The 23,699-nt window shown below is 41.2% G+C and overlaps 1 protein-coding gene across 4 annotated transcripts in view; it reads left to right on the top strand.

Annotated features, from left to right (window-relative positions):
* The window catches only part of PDE4B (phosphodiesterase 4B), a 711,253-nt gene that overhangs the window by 679,862 nt on the left and 7,692 nt on the right, over positions 1–23,699 (top strand). For 3 of the 4 annotated variants that reach the window (XM_082264993.1, XM_082264994.1, XM_082264995.1), the window contains 4 exons: positions 17,391–17,484; positions 20,797–20,975; positions 22,902–23,000; positions 23,123–23,287. In XM_082264993.1, coding sequence (XP_082121119.1) covers positions 17,391–17,484; positions 20,797–20,975; positions 22,902–23,000; positions 23,123–23,287 — 537 coding nt within the window. Of the gene's footprint in view, positions 1–16,311; positions 16,703–17,390; positions 17,485–20,796; positions 20,976–22,901; positions 23,001–23,122; positions 23,288–23,699 lie in introns of those variants that run through there. The other variant, XM_082264996.1, reaches the window with a different exon arrangement.

The following is a 23,699-nucleotide window of genomic DNA, read 5'->3' as shown; positions in this document are numbered from 1 at the left end:
GCAATAAACCTTATGAGGAGTTGAATGTCTCCGGTGTGCAGCATGTTATTTGGAAGGTGAGCTACAGTGGAGCAAGAGTGGATTACAGGACCTTGGCAGTGGACTGAATGCAAGTAATCACGGAAGATACAGGCTGGACTGTGAGTGGTAAAAGGGGTTGGGTTCGTCTTGGCAATTCGTTGTTTAAAGACTGTCACCAGAAAAATCAAATTGTCCAACTGGGGAATCGTCCACGATTTCTGTCTCACGTCTGTGAGCGGCCTTGGAATCTAATACCAAGAGGCCCTGAACAGTGTGGAAACAGACAATTTTTCGGAATCTTTTAGATGGCTATTTGGAAAACAGGATGTTTTCAGCAAGAATGAGAGGAAGAGAGTGAGGAATGAGCAGAGCCAACGGGAGCAGCAGAACCCACTATCTCTAATAACACAGTAAAATGTGACCCGTCTTCCTGACCTCTTCACTCTCCGAGCTGCCGGCCCCATGTTACCCCAGCCAAACTACGTCATGGCAGCAGCAGTGTGGGCAAGGCACAGCTGTTAAAGTGTGACTCTTGTTTCCTGTCTCCTTCCTGACTTAGGTAGAAAAAAAAACTCCACAATTGCAACAACAAAAGCCTCTGCTCTCTATCCAGACTGCAGGGGATTAGCCAAATTGTTTCAAGACTTTCCATAGATTTTATGCAGAAATCTTTCAACATGGAAAAGAAAACACCCCGAGGGTATTGATTGTTTGGGAAGCCAGTTGGATGTCAGCTGTAGTGAATTGGGGAATAGTCCAATTTCACAGTCTGGAACTTAGATTTGACCTCAATTGTAGGGGGAAGTTTAAGAGCTGCAGCAATTTTTTTTTATTTTTAAGTATACGGAGCCAGGTCTTTAACTATTTCAGATGTATTCAATAGCTTAACTCAAAGAACAATAGCAAAAGTAACCCATAACAGCTTTTGGTCTCAAAATTCTGTCCTGTTCCATTAATTTTAACTCCCTAAAAGAAAAGGCAGGGAGCATAAAGTGGGAAGGAAATCTGAGAATATTTTGGCATATTCACATGGCTCAGCAATTGGTGTTTCAAGAAAGTGAGCTGACCCAATTCGCAACAGTATGAACCCAGCCTTAGTGAAGTTGGTCTTTAATAAATCTATCCAACCCCCCCCCCCCTTCCTAACTGCATTCAAATTGTATCAATACTTACCTCCTCCTCCAATTTGGTGATCTTCCCTCCATAAAAGTACCGGACAGCTCTTTCTTCAAACTATGCATGCACGCTGTGGCCCCTTTTAGTCCTTTGAGTAAGCTGTACTCTTGGGTATTGCTGGAGGCCACAATGCCAATGGCTACCCATAAGAATTAACAAGAACGCGGCAAACTGTAAAAAGGAACTGGCCAAGACCGTGTTGGAGGAAAGCTTGATGGACCAAAGAGGAAGGTAAGTATTATACCAAGTAGGCTGCAGTCAGGGAGTGGGGGAATTTTTTCACTAAAGGTGAAATTGTCTTTTAAAGTCATGAAATCAGATAAAAAAAACACAAAATCAGATATTAGTATTACAGTTCCTTGACTTTGATTCTGTTAATACTACAAAATAAAGGTATCCAAAAATATATTTTGTGTTTTTTAACAAGATGGTGGTGGTACCATCTTACTAACCCTTTTAGAACGGCAGTACTGCTTATCCCAATGTCACAGCTTCACCCCCATGATGTCATGTGACCATCTTTTGAGCTTTGATTGGGCGCTAAGATAGCAGCATCTAAAGAGGAAGAGGGTGACCTTTGCCAAAAGTCAGAAAGATGGTGCCCCACCAAGGACAGTGATAAGGGTCCTTTATATCAAGTGACAAATTTTTCTTGTTTTAAGTGTTAAAACCATACAATTAAGTTATTCTTGATTTTATAAACAGCTTTCTTTAAATTTCTTTACTCTTACATTTTTGTAAGGGGGACCATTAGGTAAAGATAATACCACTCCCTAGAATACTCAGTTTGCTGGCATTAGTGCACACAAGAGTTAATAAAAAAAACGCTGCAAAGAAAGGCGTAGGGTCAGGCCGCGGCGCTCACACTTCCGAGCGTCTGCTGAGCGGGCCCAGGCCAGCGACACCTTTGCCGGGTTCCTCAATGCGGTCCTTATCCCAGGCCTCTCTGCAAAGTTTAAACACATAACTCAGAGTGTAACATGACAGCTTGGCAACCGTCTGCGGGATTTTATTTCCAGGGACACCAAGCGGAGGCCGACACATGTTCCTTGCAGGATAAATACGGGTTTGTTCAGCTGATTTACTCCCGTTAATTAGCTTCTGGAGGAATGTGGAAAATGTGTTTGCCAGGATGTTAGGGAAAATATTTACCATCTCACTTCATATTCACCTTTTTTTTTCTTTCCTTTCCCCCAAGAGCATCACATAGCACACATAATAAAATGTACAATTTTTTTTTCTAAGGTATTAGGACACGGCATCCGGAGCAGCACAAAGGACTCTGGGTAACTGCTTGCATACACGCATCGTAGCGCCATAGCTCAAAGCTGTCCAAATATTCAATATATATATATATATATATATATATATATATAGGCAATAATTGCAGATTGGTATGAAGTTTATGGAAGCTGTAAAAACAAAAGCTTTGTAAAATACCACCAAAAACTGCTACATATACAAATCCAAACACATGGCCCCTGGATCCAATACTGTACATAATTACATTTACCGCAATCTGAATGTGTAATCATCACAACCTTAGATGCCATGGAGAGGCTTTGTAATCGCTGTTATAATTCAGATTTAAAGAAAAAGGAATTCTAGGCAAACAGCTAAATGAACAAATGCATATACTGTGCGAGGGATGTTTTTCCATGCAGTCCTGAGATTTACACAGTTCTACCACATAGCACAGTCTTGTCTGGCAGGCAGGAGACCTGTTTCTTCCTGCAGCAAATCAAGTCTTCACTCTGCTTCATCTGCAGATTTTCGCTGCAGAATTTTATGGTCCTTTTATTTTATGACCAGCATCATTCAATCCACATCTTCTGAGCCCAGGTCATCCTAGACCTGACCCAGGCTATGGATGGAAAGTGAAAGGAGAAACAGTAAACTAATGAGCTCATCTCTTTGTCACTATACTCTCTTTTCCTATCAGCATGCTCCTTGCGCTAAAGCACAACTGATAGGCGCTTTGTGCTGCTCATCCCTCCCCTGGTCTGAGCTTTGAAGTACTCTGCATTTAAAAAAAAAAAATTAAAACAGACCTTCACCCATTACATTATTCTGTTCTATTATGGTTCCCCTCCAATATAGAACTGGAAAACATTTTATTATTATTCTTAAAGTATAGTGCAGTTTTTGTGCTGCAAGGCTAAGTCTAGGCTTGAATTATGTACGTACCCGCACTTCCCCCTGGGATTGCCATGACACACATTCCCAGGAGAATAACTAGGGGTTTATTTACTAAAACTGGAGAGTGACAAATCTGGTGCAACTGTGCATAGTAGCCAATCAGCTTCTAACTTCAGCTTGTTCAATTAAACTCTGATAATAAAACCTTGAAGCTGACTGGTTTCTATGCAGAGCTGCACCATATTTTGCACTCTCCAGTGTTAGTAAATCACCCCCACTATGTCTTGAAAAAATGCTGGCACTTTGGTAAGAGCCACAAGCAGCTAGTCTTTATTTAGGTAGAACAATGCATAAAATCCGCATTGTAGAGAGCCAACGAGTTTCAGCCGTTAGGCCTTAGTCATAAAATCTATGTGGATTTTATGCATTTTTCTACATAAATAAAGGCTAGTTGCTTGTAGATTTTACTGAAGTGCCAGCATTTCTTTAAGATTCAGATTCTATCGAGCTAACAGTGGTCAACAGCTTTTGAGCACTGGTGAAGACATTTAACATGATTAAGGTGAAGGGATAGCAGCCCTGCGTCTCTTGTTTTCCATTCTTGCTATGGGGTAGATTTACTAAAGCTGGTGCACTCAGAATCTGTGGCAGGTGTACATGGTAGCCAATCAGCTTCTAACCTCAACTTGTTCATGCTTTGGCAATGAAACCTGGAAGATGATTGGTTTCTATGCAGAAGTGAGCCTGATTTTTTTACTCTCCAGCTCTTCACCCCTATGTAACTTTATGGATGTGGGTGTGCGAATACGCCTCAACTGTGGAAGTTTGGCATGAAAACGTCAGTTTGTGTTTTGATTGGAAATCTTCAGGAAAATACACTTTGATGATATTTTTTTTTGCAATACGTTTTTCCTTAAATTTTTCTCAGTTTTCGAAATTTCCTGGCGTCGCAGGTTCGGCTAATAAAAAAGAAAAAACTATGACTAAGGTCTGTGATGACTTTGTCGCTCTGGATGTCATTGTCTACTGAAGTAGTCAGGAAGGAAACTGGAGGCATCCAGAGGACACAATAGATAGTTGGAACTGCGTAAATTACTTCCTCCGTACTCCCTTAACATGCCCCAAAAAATCGTAATAAGGAACTAATTAGAAGTTTGGCTGCTGGCTCCTCCAGTTTCAAGGAAAAGAGAAGTAAAACTGAACAAGTTACCGGTTTAGTTTTCCATCATGTGGCACAACAAACCGGACAGAAGGAAAGCAGATGTAACCTGAGTGTGTGGACATGAAAACCTCATGGCTGCTCTCTAAGCCTTTATTAGCACCAGCCACGGGAAAATGACGTTATGGCCTGTCACATATATCTATCTGTGCTGTAAAGAACATTCCCTTGCTGGAGGACATCCAGCACCAAGTTGCCCTTTTCTTCCCAGCATGACTGTCCCTGGCCTTCCCCTTTTATTCACTGGAGTTTAGTTCAACCATGGAGGCTCAGCATCACATGTGGGTAATATCTAGGGTGAAGCCAGCCTTGGAAAGCTAGACTGACATTCACTCATCATTCGCCCATCAAGGCATTTTGATATTTGCAACTCCTCCAAAGCACTAGCCCACTGCTTACATCAGGGCTGAGGGCTCTTGAGCAGAGTACTGAGCCAGGATGCTGTGATGTTCTCAGGAAGCCCTGTTCAGCACTTTCGTAGCCCCTCTTGCCATCTATAATCTGCCTGCATTGAGAGAAGAACAGAGACCCACTGATGACATCACTGAATCTAAAATAAGTTGTGTAGTGAAAACAGGTTTTATTTTATAATTGAATTAGAATTTGGATGAGAAGAAAAGAAAAAACCAGGGAAGGCAGGATAGAAGCAGATTAAACTTCAGCTTTAAATCATATCTAAAGCCAGTGATCTCCAACCTGCGGCCAGAAGCGACCCTTTGCTTGCTTTTGTCCGGCCATTGCATCATTCTTCCCACTGATACAAGGCACTATTACTGACACCAACAAGGAACCATTCCATCCACTGACACCAACAATTGCACAAAATTCCTCCAGCTTCCACTGACACCAACAATAGGACGTTATTTCTCCCTTGACACCAATGATGGGGTTTTATTCCTCCCACTGATACCAATGATTGGACACTATTCCTCCCACTGATACCAATGATTGGACACTATTCCTCCCACTGATACCAATGATGGGGTACTATTCCTCCCACTGATACCAATGATTGCACACTATTCCTCCCACTGATACCAATGATTGGACACTATTCCTCCCACTGATACCAATGATGGGGCATTGTTCCTCCCACTGATACCAATGATGGGGCACTATTCCTCCCACAGATACTGACGATAGGGAGCTATTCCTTTAACTAATATCTGCAATGGGGTACTATTCCTTTGCAGGTTCTATGTAATTTCCCTACTCCCAAGGATGAGGTATTGTTGCTCCCACTGATGCTGGGGCATTTTCTACTCCCACTGGCCACAGTCCGGCACCCCTAAAGTCTGAAGGTCAATAAACTGGCCCTTTGTTTAGAAATTTTGGAGACCCCTGTCTAAAGCCAACAAAATTTTTAGTTTTGAAAATATTGAGAAAGTCTTAAAACCACTGTTTCTGTTGTTGCCTGTGTCCCCACTAGGACTGAAAGCGAGGGAACATCCAAACTTTCACCTTGTCAACAGAACAGTGATAGAAGGTACATCTTCCAATAGGGACACTTGTCCAGGTGACAACTATCTAAGAGGAGATTTCCCCTCACTCTGGAGAAATTTCCTCTCACTTCCTGTTGTGTGTACAGGACAGGAAGTGAAAGGAAATTTCACCTGTGGAACACAGATGGCAAAATAAAAGGGGTCTCAGTCCTTCTATTTCTCTATCCAAAGTAGAGAAAAAATGTTTTGGTTATAGATATACTTTACAGATGATAAATGAATTACTGTAAAAGTCATGAAGTAATTTCTTCAGTTGCAGCACACCAACCTCCTCGTGTAATAAAACCATACATGATGGCTAGTTGGGGCATCACAAGACTGTAAACTCATTGACCCTGTATAGTGGTTCAGATAAAGATGTATTTTTGCCGGATTTGCCCTCCAGTCTGACTCACAAATTTTTAGAACAACAGGGACAAAATGTTTTCTCAATTCTCGCATAAACTTTTTACAATTCCAGTTAATGTTAAGCCATTTGCCCACCTTGTTCCTGGAGATTCAACATGGTGACGCTCATAAGGCCTCAACAAACAGGAAACTGGCAGGACAGACAATGGAAGGGAACGTGACATTGGTACCGATACCCAACAAAGGGTGATTACTTTGTACAGAGACCCGGACCCTCAGAGTACGTGTATCTCCGCTAATTGACACAATAAGTTCTAAACAAAGGAAGTTCTGTTTGAAACAATAGGAACATGGCACTTCTGTCATCAAGAGGGGGCAAAGCTGTCGTTAAGGTCCCTTCAGCATGGTGAAAGCACACGTACGAAGATCCACCCAATGTCTATCACTCAATCGTTTTGGGCCCTGAGCCAACAGCCTATGTGCCTCTGTGCACAGTTCAGCAGATCCCTTGTTCCATCTGACTGCCAACAGAGACAGTTTGCCCACTTGTACGTGACTCTTCCTCTTACTCCTGCCAAATTGTTTAGTCTTCCTATTACTGTACACTAGCTGCTTCTATATGATTTGTCTTGAAGATAACAAAGCCTTTCAGGAACACAGGCCCATTAAGTCATTCATCAGATCAAAACAAAATACTTAATTTCCTTTTTTACTGCCAACAAAGCCACCGTCTTACATAGTCCTCCTAGTGTGGCCTTCCATAACCCCTACATTTAAATTGGCCCGTTCTTGGCCTGCCTGCTGCTGTGGAGCAAAGCTCCCCAGCAGGTTCTCATAAGTTTTAATATGACTGTTTGGCTTATATCAGAGCTCTGTAGGGTAGGCTCAAGTTTTCTATTAGGTCACAAAACAAAAAGGTTTGGGTTAGATTTACACTTTAAAGTGGTCATTGCAATTGTATTGCATTTTTGATCCCCTATTATTTAACAAAAAAAGTCTGTACCATATATCTATTAGTTAATTCCATCTACATATTGCTAGATTCTCACTTTAAATTTTCTACATGCACCCAATACAGTGCTGTCAATTTAACGATGGGGGCTTGTTAACAGAAGGAGAGAGCAGAGTGAAGGCTTGTGAGGAGCTTCTCATCTATCATCCAATCTTTAACAAGCTGAGATTCAGAGATCCAGTTGTATTTCTGTAGTGTACAGAAATAAGGGCTATGTTGCCTCGCAGGGCGTCCCCACCCCTTGCAGCCTACCAAAATGTCCCACTTTGTCTTGGGGAATGCTAAGTATACCACCTCCCACTTCACCAGCATAATGACACTTGGTGCCTAAGTGACTGATCGCCAAACAATGTCTTGTGAGGGGGCTGGTCAACTGCTTTGGCATATGCAAATACAGACTTTCACAAAAGCAGTATTCGCATGAGACCTATAACTATCAGAACATCGGGGAACACAAAGCACTAAGGTACCACCTAGCTACTTCTGGTGTCCAGTGTATTGGGCAAGGGGCTTAATTTAACAACTTATTTAGGACTAGGTTTACTTTAAGTTTTGCAGACTGTTGGTCTTTTCGAAACTATCTAGTCTATAATGATGGAATTTGTTAGGCTAGGTTCACATATCTGCAGGTAGGGAACGTGAACAAAGGCACATTCCCAACCTGCAGAGGAACGCATTGCACTTTAGCAGACACATGTATCGGAAACCGCACATTCTAGACTGCATGGTGCTGCAGGACCAAACGATTTGGTGCAGTGTGATTTCGAAAAAGGGTCGAGGACTTCTTTCCTTACATTCCTCGCTTGTAGGGCAGCCCTTTAAGATTAATCGGCTGCCCTACCAGTGTGCATGCGCAAAAGCATTCGCACAGGTCTTAATGGAGCCTTGGGGCACATCCTTTAGAATTATGCTTATATAAGAGGAGATATTTTGATCACACAGATTCTGTCCTTAAGTGAATTAGGGCCGGTTCACATTACTGCGAGTGCGGCGATCGCATGTAATTCGGAGCGCACTGCTCATTCATTACATGCGATCGGATGTGCAGATGCGAATTCAGCCATACACTTTGTATGGCTGAATTTGCACTTCATCCGCACCAAACACGCACATGACCCTTTTTTCCAGCCGCATCAGGATCGGATCGCACAGTGGTTCACACTTGTGCGATCCGATCCTGTGCGAACTGTCAGATCGCACTGCGATATGCGATCAAACTGGGGGTGTCGTTAACATTTAATTGACACCCCCTGCGTATTGCATATGGCAGTGTGAATTCGCAGCCTTCCCGCATCGCACAAGTGTGAACCAGGACTTAAAGTGTCTATTTTGAATAGAATATACAAACAAGTGACATCATTATTATGTAATTAAGTGTGTTATTATCTAAAGCTTTTTTTTTTTTTGTCTTTTTTTGATTCAGTGTCCTTTTAAAATAGTCCCCATCAATTTTGTTTTCTAATTTGAAAATAATTCTATCTCCAATTTTTCTAACAAAACTTTTATAGCCTCTCATAATGTAAAAGTTGTGCACTTCTATCAATTTTCTCTCTTTCCCCCATGATTTCAGTTTCGTACATTGTATACGGAGACATATGTGCGAATTGGATGCGTTTTTAACTGCATCCAATTCACGTGACATGTTATTGTGACCGGTTCTCAATGGAGTTGGTTCAAACATACCTGGGGCGGCCGCGGTGCGGTTTCAAAAAGGGTCCTGTACGTTTTTGGGTCTGCTTCAGGTGCGAATTCAGGCAAAGTTTTGCACCTGAACCAGTGAACAGGAACGCACCGGACCCCGAACTGCAAAACCACAGCCAAACAAATGTGGACCTGGCCTTAAGCTTCCATCTGCAGCTTCTGTCGTACTTTTGCCTGCACCTGTAGTGACTCTGTATGAAGACTTCCTTTTTGTATTGTTTTACATTCATAGTGGCAAACAGCTGTGTATAGGAGGAAAAAAAAAACTTGTACTGAATCTCAAGATGTTAGTCAGTTTTGTGTGGGAAAGCGTAGAGTCTGGCAAAACTTTGCATAATCCGCCACGCTGTGTGTCAAATACATTAACCTCATTACGTGTGAAGGCAATTTCTGTCTCATCCAAAAACCTATTACGCCCAGAGTAAAATGTCAGAGTGGTCACCGCTTTATGAAAGTTAACTACAGTCATAAATATCACTAGAAAAAGTATATAGTGCCAGGTTATGTGCACTGACAGCAGTTTCCTAGTGAGGGCGCTATGCTATTTCACTTTTATTACCTAAGAGCAGATTTTCTTTCTATGTATGTAAATCCTAACAAGGAACTTATATGCTCCCTTTTGGACTGGTAAATTACATCCATTAAAAGTATTTTCTTCTGTCTGTTTAAAAAGTGTAAAAATACCCTGTTGATCCTGCCAGAAATGTAGTGAGCTGAAAACTTCTTGTGCAGTCTTATCAGTTACATTATTCCCAGCTCTCTCTGAACTACAGAACACCTCCCTCCCATGTTATGGAGATGAGGAGGTATTCTGTATTTTTTTTTTTTTCATAGGGCGACAGCACTTTTCCTCCATAGATACAGTACAGTAAGTAAGCGTTGTCACCCCAGGACAGGAAGAGTGTTAGAGGATCACCAGATAAAAAGAAGGGAGAAAAAGAATGAAAACAGAAAACAAATGCATTTGAAAACAAAATTGGGTAAGGGAGTGGTCCTGCATTTGGTCAAGCCAAAGGCGTGTGTCTCATGCCTCGTACACACGCATCGATAGCTGGCCGTGAATTTTCGGCCATCGTCCGATCGGCCGATTTTCGGCTTGTTAGTATGATGCTTTCGACAACCGACTCCGACTTTTCGGCCGAACAAAATCTGGTGTGCAGGCTATAAAATTTTTGTTGGCCGTCAGTCAGTACAGATTTCGGCAGACAAAAATCTGATGAGCAAGACTGGGCATGCTCAGAGAAGAAAAAAACACATGGAAAGTAGACCAGAACATGACATCACTTCTGCAGTTGGTTTTTGTTGGCCGAGAAAATTAGTGTGCAGTCTAGAGCACATTTCAACCAACACAACAACACTGGACAAAAGACGGCCGATCGGTCGGCCGATAATCGTTGCGTGTGTAAGAGGCATTAGGGATGTGGCAATGATCGGTGTTTTTTTGTGAACCAGTGCTCCCTATCTTTTCTTCTAGAAAACAAATGCAGTCACCACATCTAGGGATCGAAAAGCCACTATATATTACATTTACGTTTTTGTTCTTGAGGTTAGATATTGTTTAAATGAACCCTGTCACAGACCTTGACAAGTGTATTTTGGAAAAATACGTAAGCAGAGGTCACCAAAGCTTCGAGAAGCTGAAGTTCTAATCCTGACTTTTCCAGTGAAAGCCAAACTCAGACCTTCCCCTCCCTACTGGCCTCTCAACGTGATGGATGGCCTCACTAACCTGTAGGACGGCTCAGGAGTTAATCAGGGGCAGGGCTAGGCTTGACTCCTTAAATGAAAAGTCAAAATTTGCATATGTTAATTTGCCTATAACTCCGGAACCTACTGAGAGTTTTGAAGCACTGTTTTCAAGGAAGGTAACCTGTGTTAAGAGAAACATGCAGGCTGCCATTGTCCACTTCTCATTGTCTAGATGCCTGGCTCTCTTAATGATCTAAACTATTTTTTTATATCTGACATGGAATTTGTATGCAAATAAGGAGAATTTTGATAATGCTCATCGAAACTGTACATCACTGCAATGCACAGATGTGAATGGGCATAATGCATACTTGCCAACTGTCCCGTTTTTGCAGGGACAGTCCCGGCAAATAGGAGCCTGTCCCGGGTAATTTACATTGTCCCAGCAATGTACTTATTTACACTTTGCACTTACTTAATGTACTTATTTACACCTTGCACTTTATTTATATTTACATATTACATTTTTTGTATGGTCACACCTGAGCACATTTGACACTTTAGAATTGCAGGGAATTGTAATGAGAATTTTTAACTTTAGGCAGAAGTAGTGCAGCTGAATGGGAGAATTATTCCAACTCTGCTACTTTGGCCTCAAGTTTAAAATTCCCTTTTCAATTTCCTGTAATTCTCTCTTTATTAAGTAGACCCTATAATCTGATGATAAGTAGGCGGAGATTAATTATGTGGAGTGGGCGGAGCTTCAGGGAAGTGGGTGTGGTAAGTAATTGATAGCTGTGCTGCAAAGTGTCCCTGGAATTTTTTTTCAAATGTTGGCAACTATGTATAATGCGCAGTTTGAGGCATATCACTTTAAGGGCTCAATAAGCCCAAAATTGATTTTTGGGTCTAGGTGGGCTGTAATACCCCCTGGTTTCTATATATCTTTTGTAGAGCTTCCTCCACTATACCTTCTGGCTTGTTTCCTGTCCATCTCAGGCTCAGGCAAAGACTTGCAGACATAGGCAGCCGTGCAACAAATGCACAGCAATCCCAACATGACTGACCAGGAGAGATAAAAGAAAACGGTTGGGTGGTACGACTCTCCAGCACCCACCGAACACTGAAATCCCCGTTTAGAGCGGAAGGATCCTTTTCATTTTCATGTCCTCATTTGAGGAAGGTCATTCGTTGCCTTTTAGAGAATTCATCTTTCTTCTGCAAAAGTTTTGCAGAAAACGATTAACGTCATCAGAAAGCCACACAAACCATAAAATGAAAAGTCTGGCAACCACTTCCTGTCAGTAATGCCGGTGATTATGTAAAGTGTGTGGATCCAGGCTCAGGGCTTCATGAAACCGTACCAGATCAAACGGACGCTCTACATCTGTTTATTTTCTTTTTATTCTTCTGTACGTGAATGTGTAGGTTGTTAACGAGCCGCAAAATATAGGAGGAACTTTTGAAAGATATGAGGCATAGCTACTTAGAAGCTCACTGTCCTGTCTACAAGTTTTCTTAGGTTATAGTAGAACTCAATGCAGTCACTAAGATCTTTAGTTGCACTGGCATGGTCCAATAATGTCGCTATCAGGCAGCCAGTCCAGAGCAAGTATTTGCAGCTGACGCTGGAGTGAGCACATGTAGATAAGAAGTGACTGAAAGAGGCTGCAGGAGACCAGCTATACTTTCTGTAACAATGCAGTGTACTGTCTTGTTCATTTTTCCAGTACTAGTGCATGCACATTAACAATCTGATTGTATATTCTCTGTGCAATTTTCTGTAGACCTAACAAGAGTTAAGAGTACCTAAAAGAGTACAACCCATTCAATTTGTATCCAATCATTTAGATCAGGGGTCTTCAAACTATGGCCCTCCAGTTGTTTAGGAACTACAATTCCCATCATGCCTAGTCATGTCTGTGAATGTCGGGGTTTTACAGTGCCTCATGGGATGTGTAGTTCCGCAACAGCTGGAGGGCCGTAGATTGAGGATCCCTGATTTAGATCCTCACACTCCTAAAAACTAGGAAAAAAATAATGTTACCCCTGACACCCAGTGAAGCTGTGATTTATTTCCATTACTGCACCAGGAAAATTACAATCTGATTGGTCGCCTAGCCATGTCATCACTTCCCCTTTTTTATTAGGTTTATAATATCAGAGAAATAAATATTCTTTGCATTTTTTTTTGCTTTTCCTGCTGTTTGTGTCATACTTGGTTAAACAAGAATTCATTGAATAAAAATTCACACAAAATTGCCCGTCGATCCTTGCAAGCAACAAACTGTGACCTTTCCCTCCGGGCATCTCTAGCAAATGGCATGTGTGATTCCCGAAAAGAGATGCACAGTCTCTGGGCTGGCAGGGAATTTTTATCCTTGCCATTCTCCACAAATGTAAACACAAACCTACAGTATAGCGTGTAATGTGTGTCAGGGAGTGGAATGGAAAATTACCTTTATTCTGTACATAAAAAAGCACATTCATAAAAATCAGTGCTGAACAGAATGGAGGTGGTGATCTTAACAGCTATAATTGGGAGCATTGCAAATATGGTGACCCAGAGATTCAATAGGACATCAAGTTCCAATGGTGGGAAAGGGTTCATTAACACTAATGCACCATGGTATTGTGTATTAATGCATGCTTATATGGTGCATGGCCATTTATTCTAAACAGTGCCCTGATGCACGCACTCAGTAAATGCATCTGCAATATAGTGTGCAGCAATGCCCAAGTGTGTTGCCAAAATTAGTGCATTTTTGTGTGCTTAGACCAGTGATGGCGAACCTTTCCACCCCAGATGTTTTGGAACTACATTTCCAATGTTGCTCAACCACACTGCAGAGTGCATAAGCATCATGGAAGAAGGAAGTTCCAAAACATCTGGGGTGCCAAGGTTCGCCATCACTGGCTTAGACCATTAAAATTGACCTTTCCTAATGCAATGTGTGTCAATGCAAAAATATGTGCTACAAAAGTATGCATAAGCCCTAAACGTCAATAGTCTTCAAACCAAAATCCCATGCCCTCCATTAATCCCTTAGTCACCTAAGTATTAAAAGAAAACAGCTTATTGCAAGTACACGGTCCCCAAGAACTACCAAAACTTTTTAATTACAAATTATTTTTAGGTTTTAATGTTGTAGTTGTACAAACCGATATACTGTACATACAGATAAGGCCATGGGCATAAGTGAACAGGTGACAGGTTTGGTACACATGGAATCTTTTCTGGAATCTATATTTTGCGTTGTGTCTGAGATAGAAACAGCACAAAGAATAAAATAAATAGGGTCAATAACAATAGGCATGTGGATGGATGGATGCTGCACAAAATTGGGCCACAAGGCTTCTAATGGACAATCAAGGTGTACAAAATAGAAGTCTGCGAATAGGGAGCACTAAAGGTACTAATCGTCTGGTATTGTACTATTGCTCAATTTCAAGACCAATAATCCCATTTGTTATGAAAGGAGTGCACTGAGTCATGGATAGTATGAAAGGTCCTTTCCTTCAGCTTCAGGGAATCCATTCTAGACACAGCTTGGGAGCGAGGGCTACAAGAGAATGCCAATTCAAGGCTATAAGCCAGGGATCCTCAAACTACGGCCCTCCAGCTGTTGCAGAACTACACGTCCCATGAGGCATTGTAAAACTCTGACATTCACAGACATGACTAGGCATGATGGGAATTGTAGTTCCTGAACAACTGAAGGGCCGTAGTTTGGGAATCCCTGCTATAAGCCATGGGACTGCGCTAAACAGAATGTTCAAAAGCCTTTCATGCTGGGGGGGTCACATCGGCCAGGGGAGCAAATACCAGGTGAACCAAAATAAATATGGATAAAGGTTGACCCACCATTTGGACATCTTTGGACACAACTTCTTGTGTGAAGGTACAAAGCACCCTATAACTTTACAAAATGCACATCAGGGCATCCCCTACATTGAGTAAGGTGTACATTTGGGAAGATAGCATAGATGTGTTTGTGCAGTTAAACACCATCTGGTGTGGAGTTTCTCACACTGTACATTTAGTGAGGTTATTATGAACTACCAAAATTTTAAGCTACATAAGACTCCATGTACACTCTAAAAAAATGCACCCCAGTCTCTGAAGCCAGTAATTATATAAAGTAAATAATATACTTGATTACAAAGCATGATCTTCTACAGTAGTAAGATTAGCATCACTAATAAAGCCCCATACCTGAGGGTGGCGTCGTATTGTTATAAATGTTGCTGTGTGTTTATATTAAAAATTCCCAGATATCCCTATAAATGCATTGCAATGTATTAAAAAAAAACTGGGTCAGCAATGCAGCCAAGAAGAATTTGGGACACTATAGCTCAGTGATCCGCAGCTAATAAACCGGTGAAATGTGCAACATATATAATGATGATATAGAACGGGTTAATAATAAAGGGGATGCCTTGGGATCCCACCGTGAGAATTCTTGCAGGAACACCATATTTAATGAATGATTAAATCCAAACAGGGAGCTGTACAGTACAGAAGGACCATGTGATGCAGTTGCCATGACAACAGAATATTCCTTAAACTGCCTATGTCTGAAGCTGCTCGCTGCTTGGATTTGCACACTGCATCTCTAGGTTTCCCACGAATAGAGCAGATCAGGGAGGAAAGGGGGGGGGGGGGTGATGTCATCCCTAGCTAGCTGAAACTGAATTATTTAACACAGGGCCAAAAACAATAGCTATAAGTATCCCAAATTCTACATATGTACCATCTCCCCAACAACAAATCACTAAAATGATATATATTATATTTTTTTATAGATATGAAATATTAGAATATATATTTTATAGTGAGATATTGTTGGGGAAATGGCACAAATGTTGACATAATATAAAATAAATGATATAATAAAATAATAATAATAAAATAAAATAGTTTATGCAGAAGAGTATTAAAGTGCTGTAACCAACAGCAACCAACCAGATTACTCCTGTGCTGGGGTTACATGAGTATTGATTGCTGTGAGTTACCATGTTTTGTACATTATCACTGTCCTTTCCTTAATGAATAAGCATGTATAATTTAGCAAAATTCAGACAACTTGAAAAAATCCAAAAACACATAAAAATATCCTGCAAATAAAACAGACAGAAATAGTTATCATGCCATTATATCAGAAAAATCTGATTGCATTATATAAATTAATATTTTGTTGGCATTTGGCTCTTCTATGTTATCTTAATAATAGGGCTGCAGGAAAACATATCTTCCTTCTTTTATTTTCCACTGATCTTGACTCTCCAATTATTAGATAATAATAATCCCTTGATTTTTTAAAGATGGCATTTTGTGAGGCCACGACAGCAAGGGTTAAATGCCAAGCAGATATGTGCCACCTCCGGGGGTGGCTATGCTGTATTCAATTATGCAGGGGCTTCCACCATCTTAATCTTCTCCCTGTTCGGAGAGAGATGGTGCACTAAGACTGACAGCCCCCCCCCCTCCTTCTCTTCACCAACGCCGAATAATTGTCACTTCAGCAGCTTGCTCAGCTGAGCACGACTAATGTGAAGCAGAGAAGCCCCCACTAGATCCGGTCTTGCTGATGGGCACTAAGGGCTTGCACTTGGACAGTTGCCTGTGCCTTCTTTGTGCTCTCCCTGCCCACAGTTTGTGCTCGGCTACCATGGAATCGAGGGGCTCTCTTCTCTTCGTAACGCTACCATTCGGAGTCTTAGGATTGTGTCCCAGCGGCTGATCTATGAACGCAACCCAAGGATCCCCTAAATCCATCCGGAATTCCTTTGTATGACATCTGGATTTGAGAGGGATCTGCTTTCCATTCTGGGGAATATTTCAAAATGCCTGAGGCTAATTATTTGCTGTCCGTCTCTTGGGGCTACATCAAGGTGGGTTTTTTTAAATTTTGGAGAACCTTCGTTAATGTGATCTATTTTTATTCTTTGCATGGACAGGACTCAATTTGTATCACAGGCTTAGGGAGGATGAAGTTTTGTAAAAAAAAAAACAATGAGGTCTTGTGCAATCTAGACCTTTTATTTTTGTATAACCATGAAGCAGTTTAGCGTGGTGTATTTTTTTTATGAGGATTAACGGACCGTGCGTTTGGGTTTTTCTTGCCTTGTCGTCCATTTCGGATTTGTGCTGTTGATGCGTTTTGGAAGCAGTATGCTTCAACGGGAGACTGTAAGGCCCGCAGGTGATAATTGAAATCGGGTCATCTTAACTAAGTGATGTTATGTGATTGTGCATAGCAAAGGGGGATTTGTATAGCAATCTGTCTTTTTTATGATATAACATTATCAAGCTCACGTGATGCTTCTCCGTTTGCTAACCATCCTCTGATACAAAGCCATTGAGAAGTTTATTCTGTAGGAAATAAGCTTTGATGAATGTTACCTTGTGTCAATGTTTACAACATACGTCAGTGATTATAAATGCAAATTAACGCTTTACCGGAGATATGGACCCTGATAACCTATTTAACACATGTTAAAATGAAATTCTGTTTTATACCGATAGAAACAAATGGAAGGCCCAGGTTTAAATGTCATTTTTGCTTTGGTTTTTCAACAGTTCAAGAGGATGCTGAATCGGGAGCTGACCCACCTCTCAGAGATGAGCAGATCGGGCAATCAGGTGTCTGAATATATCTCCAGCACATTCTTGGGTAAGGGCGCTTTGATTTGCTGCATACCCACAATCCTTTGCTGAGTTGACACAGCTCTTGTTAAATGACCGTTATTACATGGCTGCAGGCAGGTGCGCCTGTTTGTTCCGATGGAATTCCTTGGGAACTCCCTTTGAAGACGCGTTTTTTTCTGGGCAGCAGACGTGTTCCGACAGTAATTAGGCAATTAAAGAATGGATAAAGTAATAATGTTTTTAAACAACAACTCCCCTGAGCACCATTTGCATTGAAACCGATCTATTAACATAACCTGGTGCTATTTCAGCAACCTTTGCCATGATTAAATGAAAATTTACAGCCTGAGAATTTAAAAACAAAATTGAACGTGTGTGTGTGTGTGTGTGTGTATGGCTGCAACTTGCACTGAACAAAGAAAAAAAGCTGTACCCCTGTGATGCAAAATAAGCAGTAGTTTTGAGAGTGGGCAATGACACAAAACTTCAGGGTGTCAGGGGCTGTAGAATAGCAGCTATTCCAGTAGCACCCTGTTATAAAACAATATCATGCTTTACCACCAGTAGACTTAGGCTCTTTTGTTCTTTAAACAGTATCCATCCCCTTTAGTGTGCAATTTTAAATCCATATTTACAAGAAATTAGCATATCCATTTATCTAAAGCAAAATAAATTACTTAGACATGTATAAAAAGCACAGAAGGAAGCTAGCAACATAGCAATTAGAGTTGCAAGAGGGCCCACATTAGGCAACAGCCTTATCTGCATGGTAGAAAAACTCCTCTAATGACCAGAAATTACAATTTTGGAACATGTGGTAACAATGGTGCCAAATTACTATTCCGGAACATGTGATGCCAATAAAAAGCTCTTCATCCATGTCTCTTACTACAGAATAAACCATATGGTTGGCCTTTTGGCAAATGGACATATTAATTTCCTATTGCCACCTTGAGTTCTAGACAACCTTGAGTCTACCATGTGTCTTAGATAGCCTTGTGTTCACCTTGTGTCCTAGACAACCTTGAGCCCACCTCGTGTCCTAGACAATATTGTGTCCACCCTGGGTCCTAGATAACCTTGTGTCCACCTTGTGTCTTAGACAACCATGAGTTCACCCAGTGTCCTAGACAACCTTGTGTGCCGTTCACAGACTGCTTACTCTAAGAAACATCCCATTAGAAATTGAGGACATCAGTGTGATAGCCAGCTGTGTGGTCTGCCCAATACTTCCTAAAACGAAGCCACCACCAAGGACAAAGATGTCACAAGTTTCTAGTCACTCTATTGGTTGGCAAAGGGATCTTCCTATAAAATGGCTGTATCTGCTGTGTATGAAAGACAAGTGCTGTTATTTTTTGGATTTGAATAGACGCTATATATTACAGGGGGATAGTATAAACATCCATTGAAAGTAGGGACAAATCCAATGACATTTGCCATGCAGGGAATCCCCTGCACTTATAGGTCTTATTGTTTGAAGTATCTGGAGAAACTGTTGTTGTTGCCCATAGGAAACAATTGATGGATGTATTATGAGGGCCTGCACCTGTCACACATAGCCACCAACTGATGGAACTACCAGGAGGGACTGTCCTTATTACCAATATTAACCAAAAGATTCTCCGTATATCCAGCTGTGTATAGGGTTATGAAAGAGAGAGTATGACCGGTTGCTAAGGGCAACACAAACAGATTTTAAAGTAGATATAAAAAAAATTGCAGCCACTGTCTAGTTGCACCTGTTTAGCTTGACCATATCTGAGAAATTTGTCAGCATGATTGCTTGTAGTCTCAATCATGTGAGAGGATGTACAACAGGGAGGAAGTACAACTAAGAGTTGTCCCCATAACAGAAAGTGCCTGATAAATACCCTCATGGTTCTACTTTGACATGGGTAACACAGCTAATGAAAACCTTCTCTTTAAGATATTTTTCTGAGGCGTGACGACTCCACTGGATGCATGTTTATAAATTTAGGCCAAGTTAAAAGAGGGTATATTTCTGCATTGAACATATTTTTCAAAAGTCTGTGTATGGTTTAGATTACATTCACATACTTGCAGGGAAAAAATATTCAAACTTGCATAGGAAACTGAGGAAGGAGCGGTTTGGTGGGAATCGCCTCTTTCGTGTGGAAATGACTGAAGGTTTCACACTTCCAGGAGGAGATTCCAGACAGAAGCCGCTCATCAATTCTCCCAGTGGATGCGGCAGCCCACAGGGAAACACCTATTAGTGTCAAACTGATGGCGCAAGTGAATAATAGCTGCCTGTATTATCCTATACCCCACTCCAGACACAGCTGCACTTCGCCTCAATTATTTTCCATTGTGCAGGAGCTTTAATTAGGCTGAGAATAGCGGCGCATGTCTGAGGCTTGAGAAAAACGGTCAGGAGGAGGTGCTAGGAAAACAGAATAACCTACTTTTTCAGAACTTAATGGATTCTGCCCTAAAAAATCTGAGCGCTAATGCAGTGCATTCATGGATGTTTTAACTCAATCCAAGCCATGGTAATACTACCTTATAGCACATAAAATCATTCACAAAAGGCCTAGGAGGGTTTTTAAAGCTTACTTTTATAGCCAACACGCGCTACCATAATAACTCCAATGTAGAAGCAAAATTTGCACAAAAATTTCAGCATTTGGGTTGCAAATTATTGGGATTTTCTCTGCATGCTGCAATTTCTTATAAGAGTACTCCTGATTCTGAATACACATGCTTCCATTGTTGTAAGTTTTTCTATTATAAAGTCAACCTTAATGAAGGCAGTTGCTATTTTTGCATCAGGTGCTTAGATGAATCTTCTTGTGATTGGGCAAAAAATGGCCAATTTAAACAGATGTGGGAAGTATAGGGATGTATAGCCTTCTATGCAAAATTGGTACTGTAATCCAAGGGGTTTGTCCAAGACCATTACATACAATAGATGACAGCCTGCTATGCATGTATTTTCTAAACATCCAGCATCCTTATGAAAGAATATTTTACAAACATGTACGTTGTTCCTGCTATTGAAGAATGGATGGGTTAGTGACTGACTTACTAGCATACATTTCATCTGTAGTTCCTATAAGTCACTGAGAACTCCATCCATGGAAATTTTTGGAAATACAGTATAAGAAAGGGAGGGGAACCTTTAATTACTGTTTACAAGAATTGCAAAATTGGGATGATTGTAACCCTTTATCACAAGAAATAGACAGAAATGAAATATTAATGTATAGGTATATTGACAATATTTTTATCCTCCAGATTTCAAAATATGTCATTTTTATCCTTGTTTTTGCAAATAGTTTCATGACCTGTACATATGTGTTTGCTTTCACAGACAAGCAGAATGATGTGGAGATTCCATCTCCAACACAGAAAGACCGTGAGAAGAAGAAGCGGCATCAGTTAATGACGCAGATTAGCGGCGTAAAGAAGTTGATGCATAGCTCCAGCCTCAACAACACCAGCATGTCCCGGTTCGGAGTCAAGACGGAACATGAAGACATGCTGTCCAAAGTACGAATGGATTTTGTGTTTTTTTTGTTATGACGGTCATCAATAACCTTACACAGATGGAAAAGCATAAGACTTAAGACTGGGGAGTGATGCTGAGTGACAGCTGAGCTCAACCAGACCACTTGCCACTTTGGTAACATATTAAGACTTGTCAGGAGACCACCCAGTGAGGTGTACACGTGTTCCTCCAAGCTCTAGGAAGCAGATGACATTTGGTCAAAAATAGTGCTTTGTAAACATGGAGGAAACAATTCTGCTCTTATCTTAAATGCACCCTGTCACAGGCAAATCATCTGTGTGATCAGACTTTGCCACAAGCTGCAACACTCTGACTCTTGCTTTATGCCAGCACAGGGGCAGTTAAATGAATCCTAGGCACCGAGTCAAGTTTGTAGAACACAAGTCTGCTTCCGTTATGTCCTTCTCACACAGGCTTTGGTTAATCAAAAAAAAGTCTTGTGAAAGACATCTGCAACATTTACTGGTCTGTAGAAAAGTAAAATGTTAAAACCATAAACAATTAATTATGATAAAAGATCATGTGGAAGGTACCATGGCAGATTAACAAAGTGTAATTGCCCAATGTATGCCCAGCTTGCACATGCAATACATTTCTACTTGGATCAGAGTAAAAAACAACCAAGACACATAGATCAGATGTCTAAACCTGTTTCTCTACAGCAGGGTTTCTCAACCAGGGTTCCGTGGAACCCTAGGGTTTCTCCTGAGGTTGCTAGTGGTTCCTTGAGAAATGGGCAATTTCTGCCTCTCAGATAAGTTCCCAATGACACCATTGTTCTTTTTAGCTATCTGTAAGGGGGTCATTTTTCCCAATGATGACAAGAGTAAGAAGAACACTAATGTGTCATGAGTCGTAGATTTTTAATGCTTAACAGGGGTTCCCCATGACCAGAAATGTATTTCAAGGGTCCCTCTGTGTTGAAAAGGTTGAGAAAGGCTGATCTACAGGCTTGACTTTAAACTAAATGTCCAACCTCCCAGATTTAGCAGTATAGTCTTCTATAGTGCACTAGGTGGTACAATATTTAATTTACATCAGTCCCGGACCCCACAGAAGGTTACAATCTACAGACAATGTTATGTTCCTGGTAAAGCAGAACTCACTACATATATAAAAGACACAAATGAACACAGTTAAATACATCATTTAGACCCCGTTCAGACTGCGGCGACACGACTTGGTGGGGCGACCTGTGAAGTCGCGGTGCACAGCGCGCACCGCGACCTCGGCGCGACTTGCACGCACTTCATATCATTGAAGTCAATGCAAATCGCCTCCAGGTCGCCCCAAAGTAGTATATGACCCTTTTTCTAAGTCGGAGCGACTTGTGTCGCTCCTATTAGAACGGGTCCTGTACTATTCAATGGCGAGCGACCCACCGCGACTTGTCAGGCGACCAAGTTGCCTGACAAGTCGTGCTAGTGTGAATGGACCCTAAATGTATTATTGCAGGCAATGCAAATACCTAAATAAGCCTTTCACAGTCCGTACCACAGACTTGGGAAGGGAGAAGAAGCACAAGGAGCCAAGCAGTTGTATTGCAGTGCTCATGTGCTAACAGGGGGTATGCCGATAGGAGGAGAGAGCAGAATGACAGCGAGATGAGCTTATCTGCTGTCTGCCGCTTCTCCTTTCCTTTGAGAGCATCCAAAACCTGTAAGTGTTAGTTAACTACAGCTGGAAAATCAGGTTGTCTGCCCTGTCAGACAGGGATGTGCTGTGAGGAAGAGCTGTGTCATGGAAAAACCATTAATCTTAGAATGTATTAGAGAGAAACAGCTCTCACATATGTATTTAATCTCTGTATTTTACTATTTGCATCGTGGTTAGCTTTAGTTCATCTGTATATAATACTATGCTCTTTTTTTCTGCAATTTGTTAATTCATATTCATTCATTCTTTAGGAACTGGAGGATCTGAACAAATGGGGACTTAACATCTTCAAGGTTGCAGGCTATTCTTGCAGTAGACCACTTACCTGCATCATGTACGCTATCTTCCAGGTCAGTATCAAGAATCATTAACTGAACGAAATGTCTTTTTCCTCTTAAATTTTGAAATGAAAGATTTATTTTTTTGTAATGCTTTCAGTAAGCTAAAATCTATTAACTTTTTCACTACATAGGAGAGAGATCTGCTGAAGACGTTTAAAATTCCCACAGACACACTAATCACTTACACAATGACCTTAGAAGATCACTACCACTCGGACGTCGCCTATCATAACAGCCTCCATGCTGCTGATGTCACACAGTCCACTCATGTGCTCCTTTCCACTCCAGCTCTGGATGTAAGTAATAGGAAAACCTTGGAGGAAATAGGGTGGGCAACAGGGAAATCTGAATTAAAGTATATCTAAATCCAAAACTTGTTACATTTTGCATCAAGTAGGGAAAGGTTAAATCCCTGTCAGGTTTTATTTATTACCATCTGTGTCCCATTGGGGAAATTTTCCGTCACTCCCTGTTCTGTGGACACAGCAGGAAATGAGGGGAAATGTTTCCAAAGAAAGGAGCGGATGTTGTTACCCGAACAAGTATTCTCCTTGAAGGATTTCCCTTTCATTCCTGTTCTAGTGACAATTCGAAATTTTGAATGTTTCTTCACTTTCAATCCTAGGGACTCTAGCTACCAGGATAGATAGAGAGGGTGAATATTATTAACAGAGACGCAGGCCGCACTTTACGGGCTGATAGCCAAAG

The sequence above is a fragment of the Pelophylax lessonae genome (assembly GCF_965119305.1).
Source record: "Pelophylax lessonae genome assembly, chromosome: 8".
Classification (NCBI taxonomy): Eukaryota; Metazoa; Chordata; class Amphibia; order Anura; family Ranidae; genus Pelophylax; species Pelophylax lessonae.
This window is presented reverse-complemented; position numbering and strand designations above follow the sequence as displayed.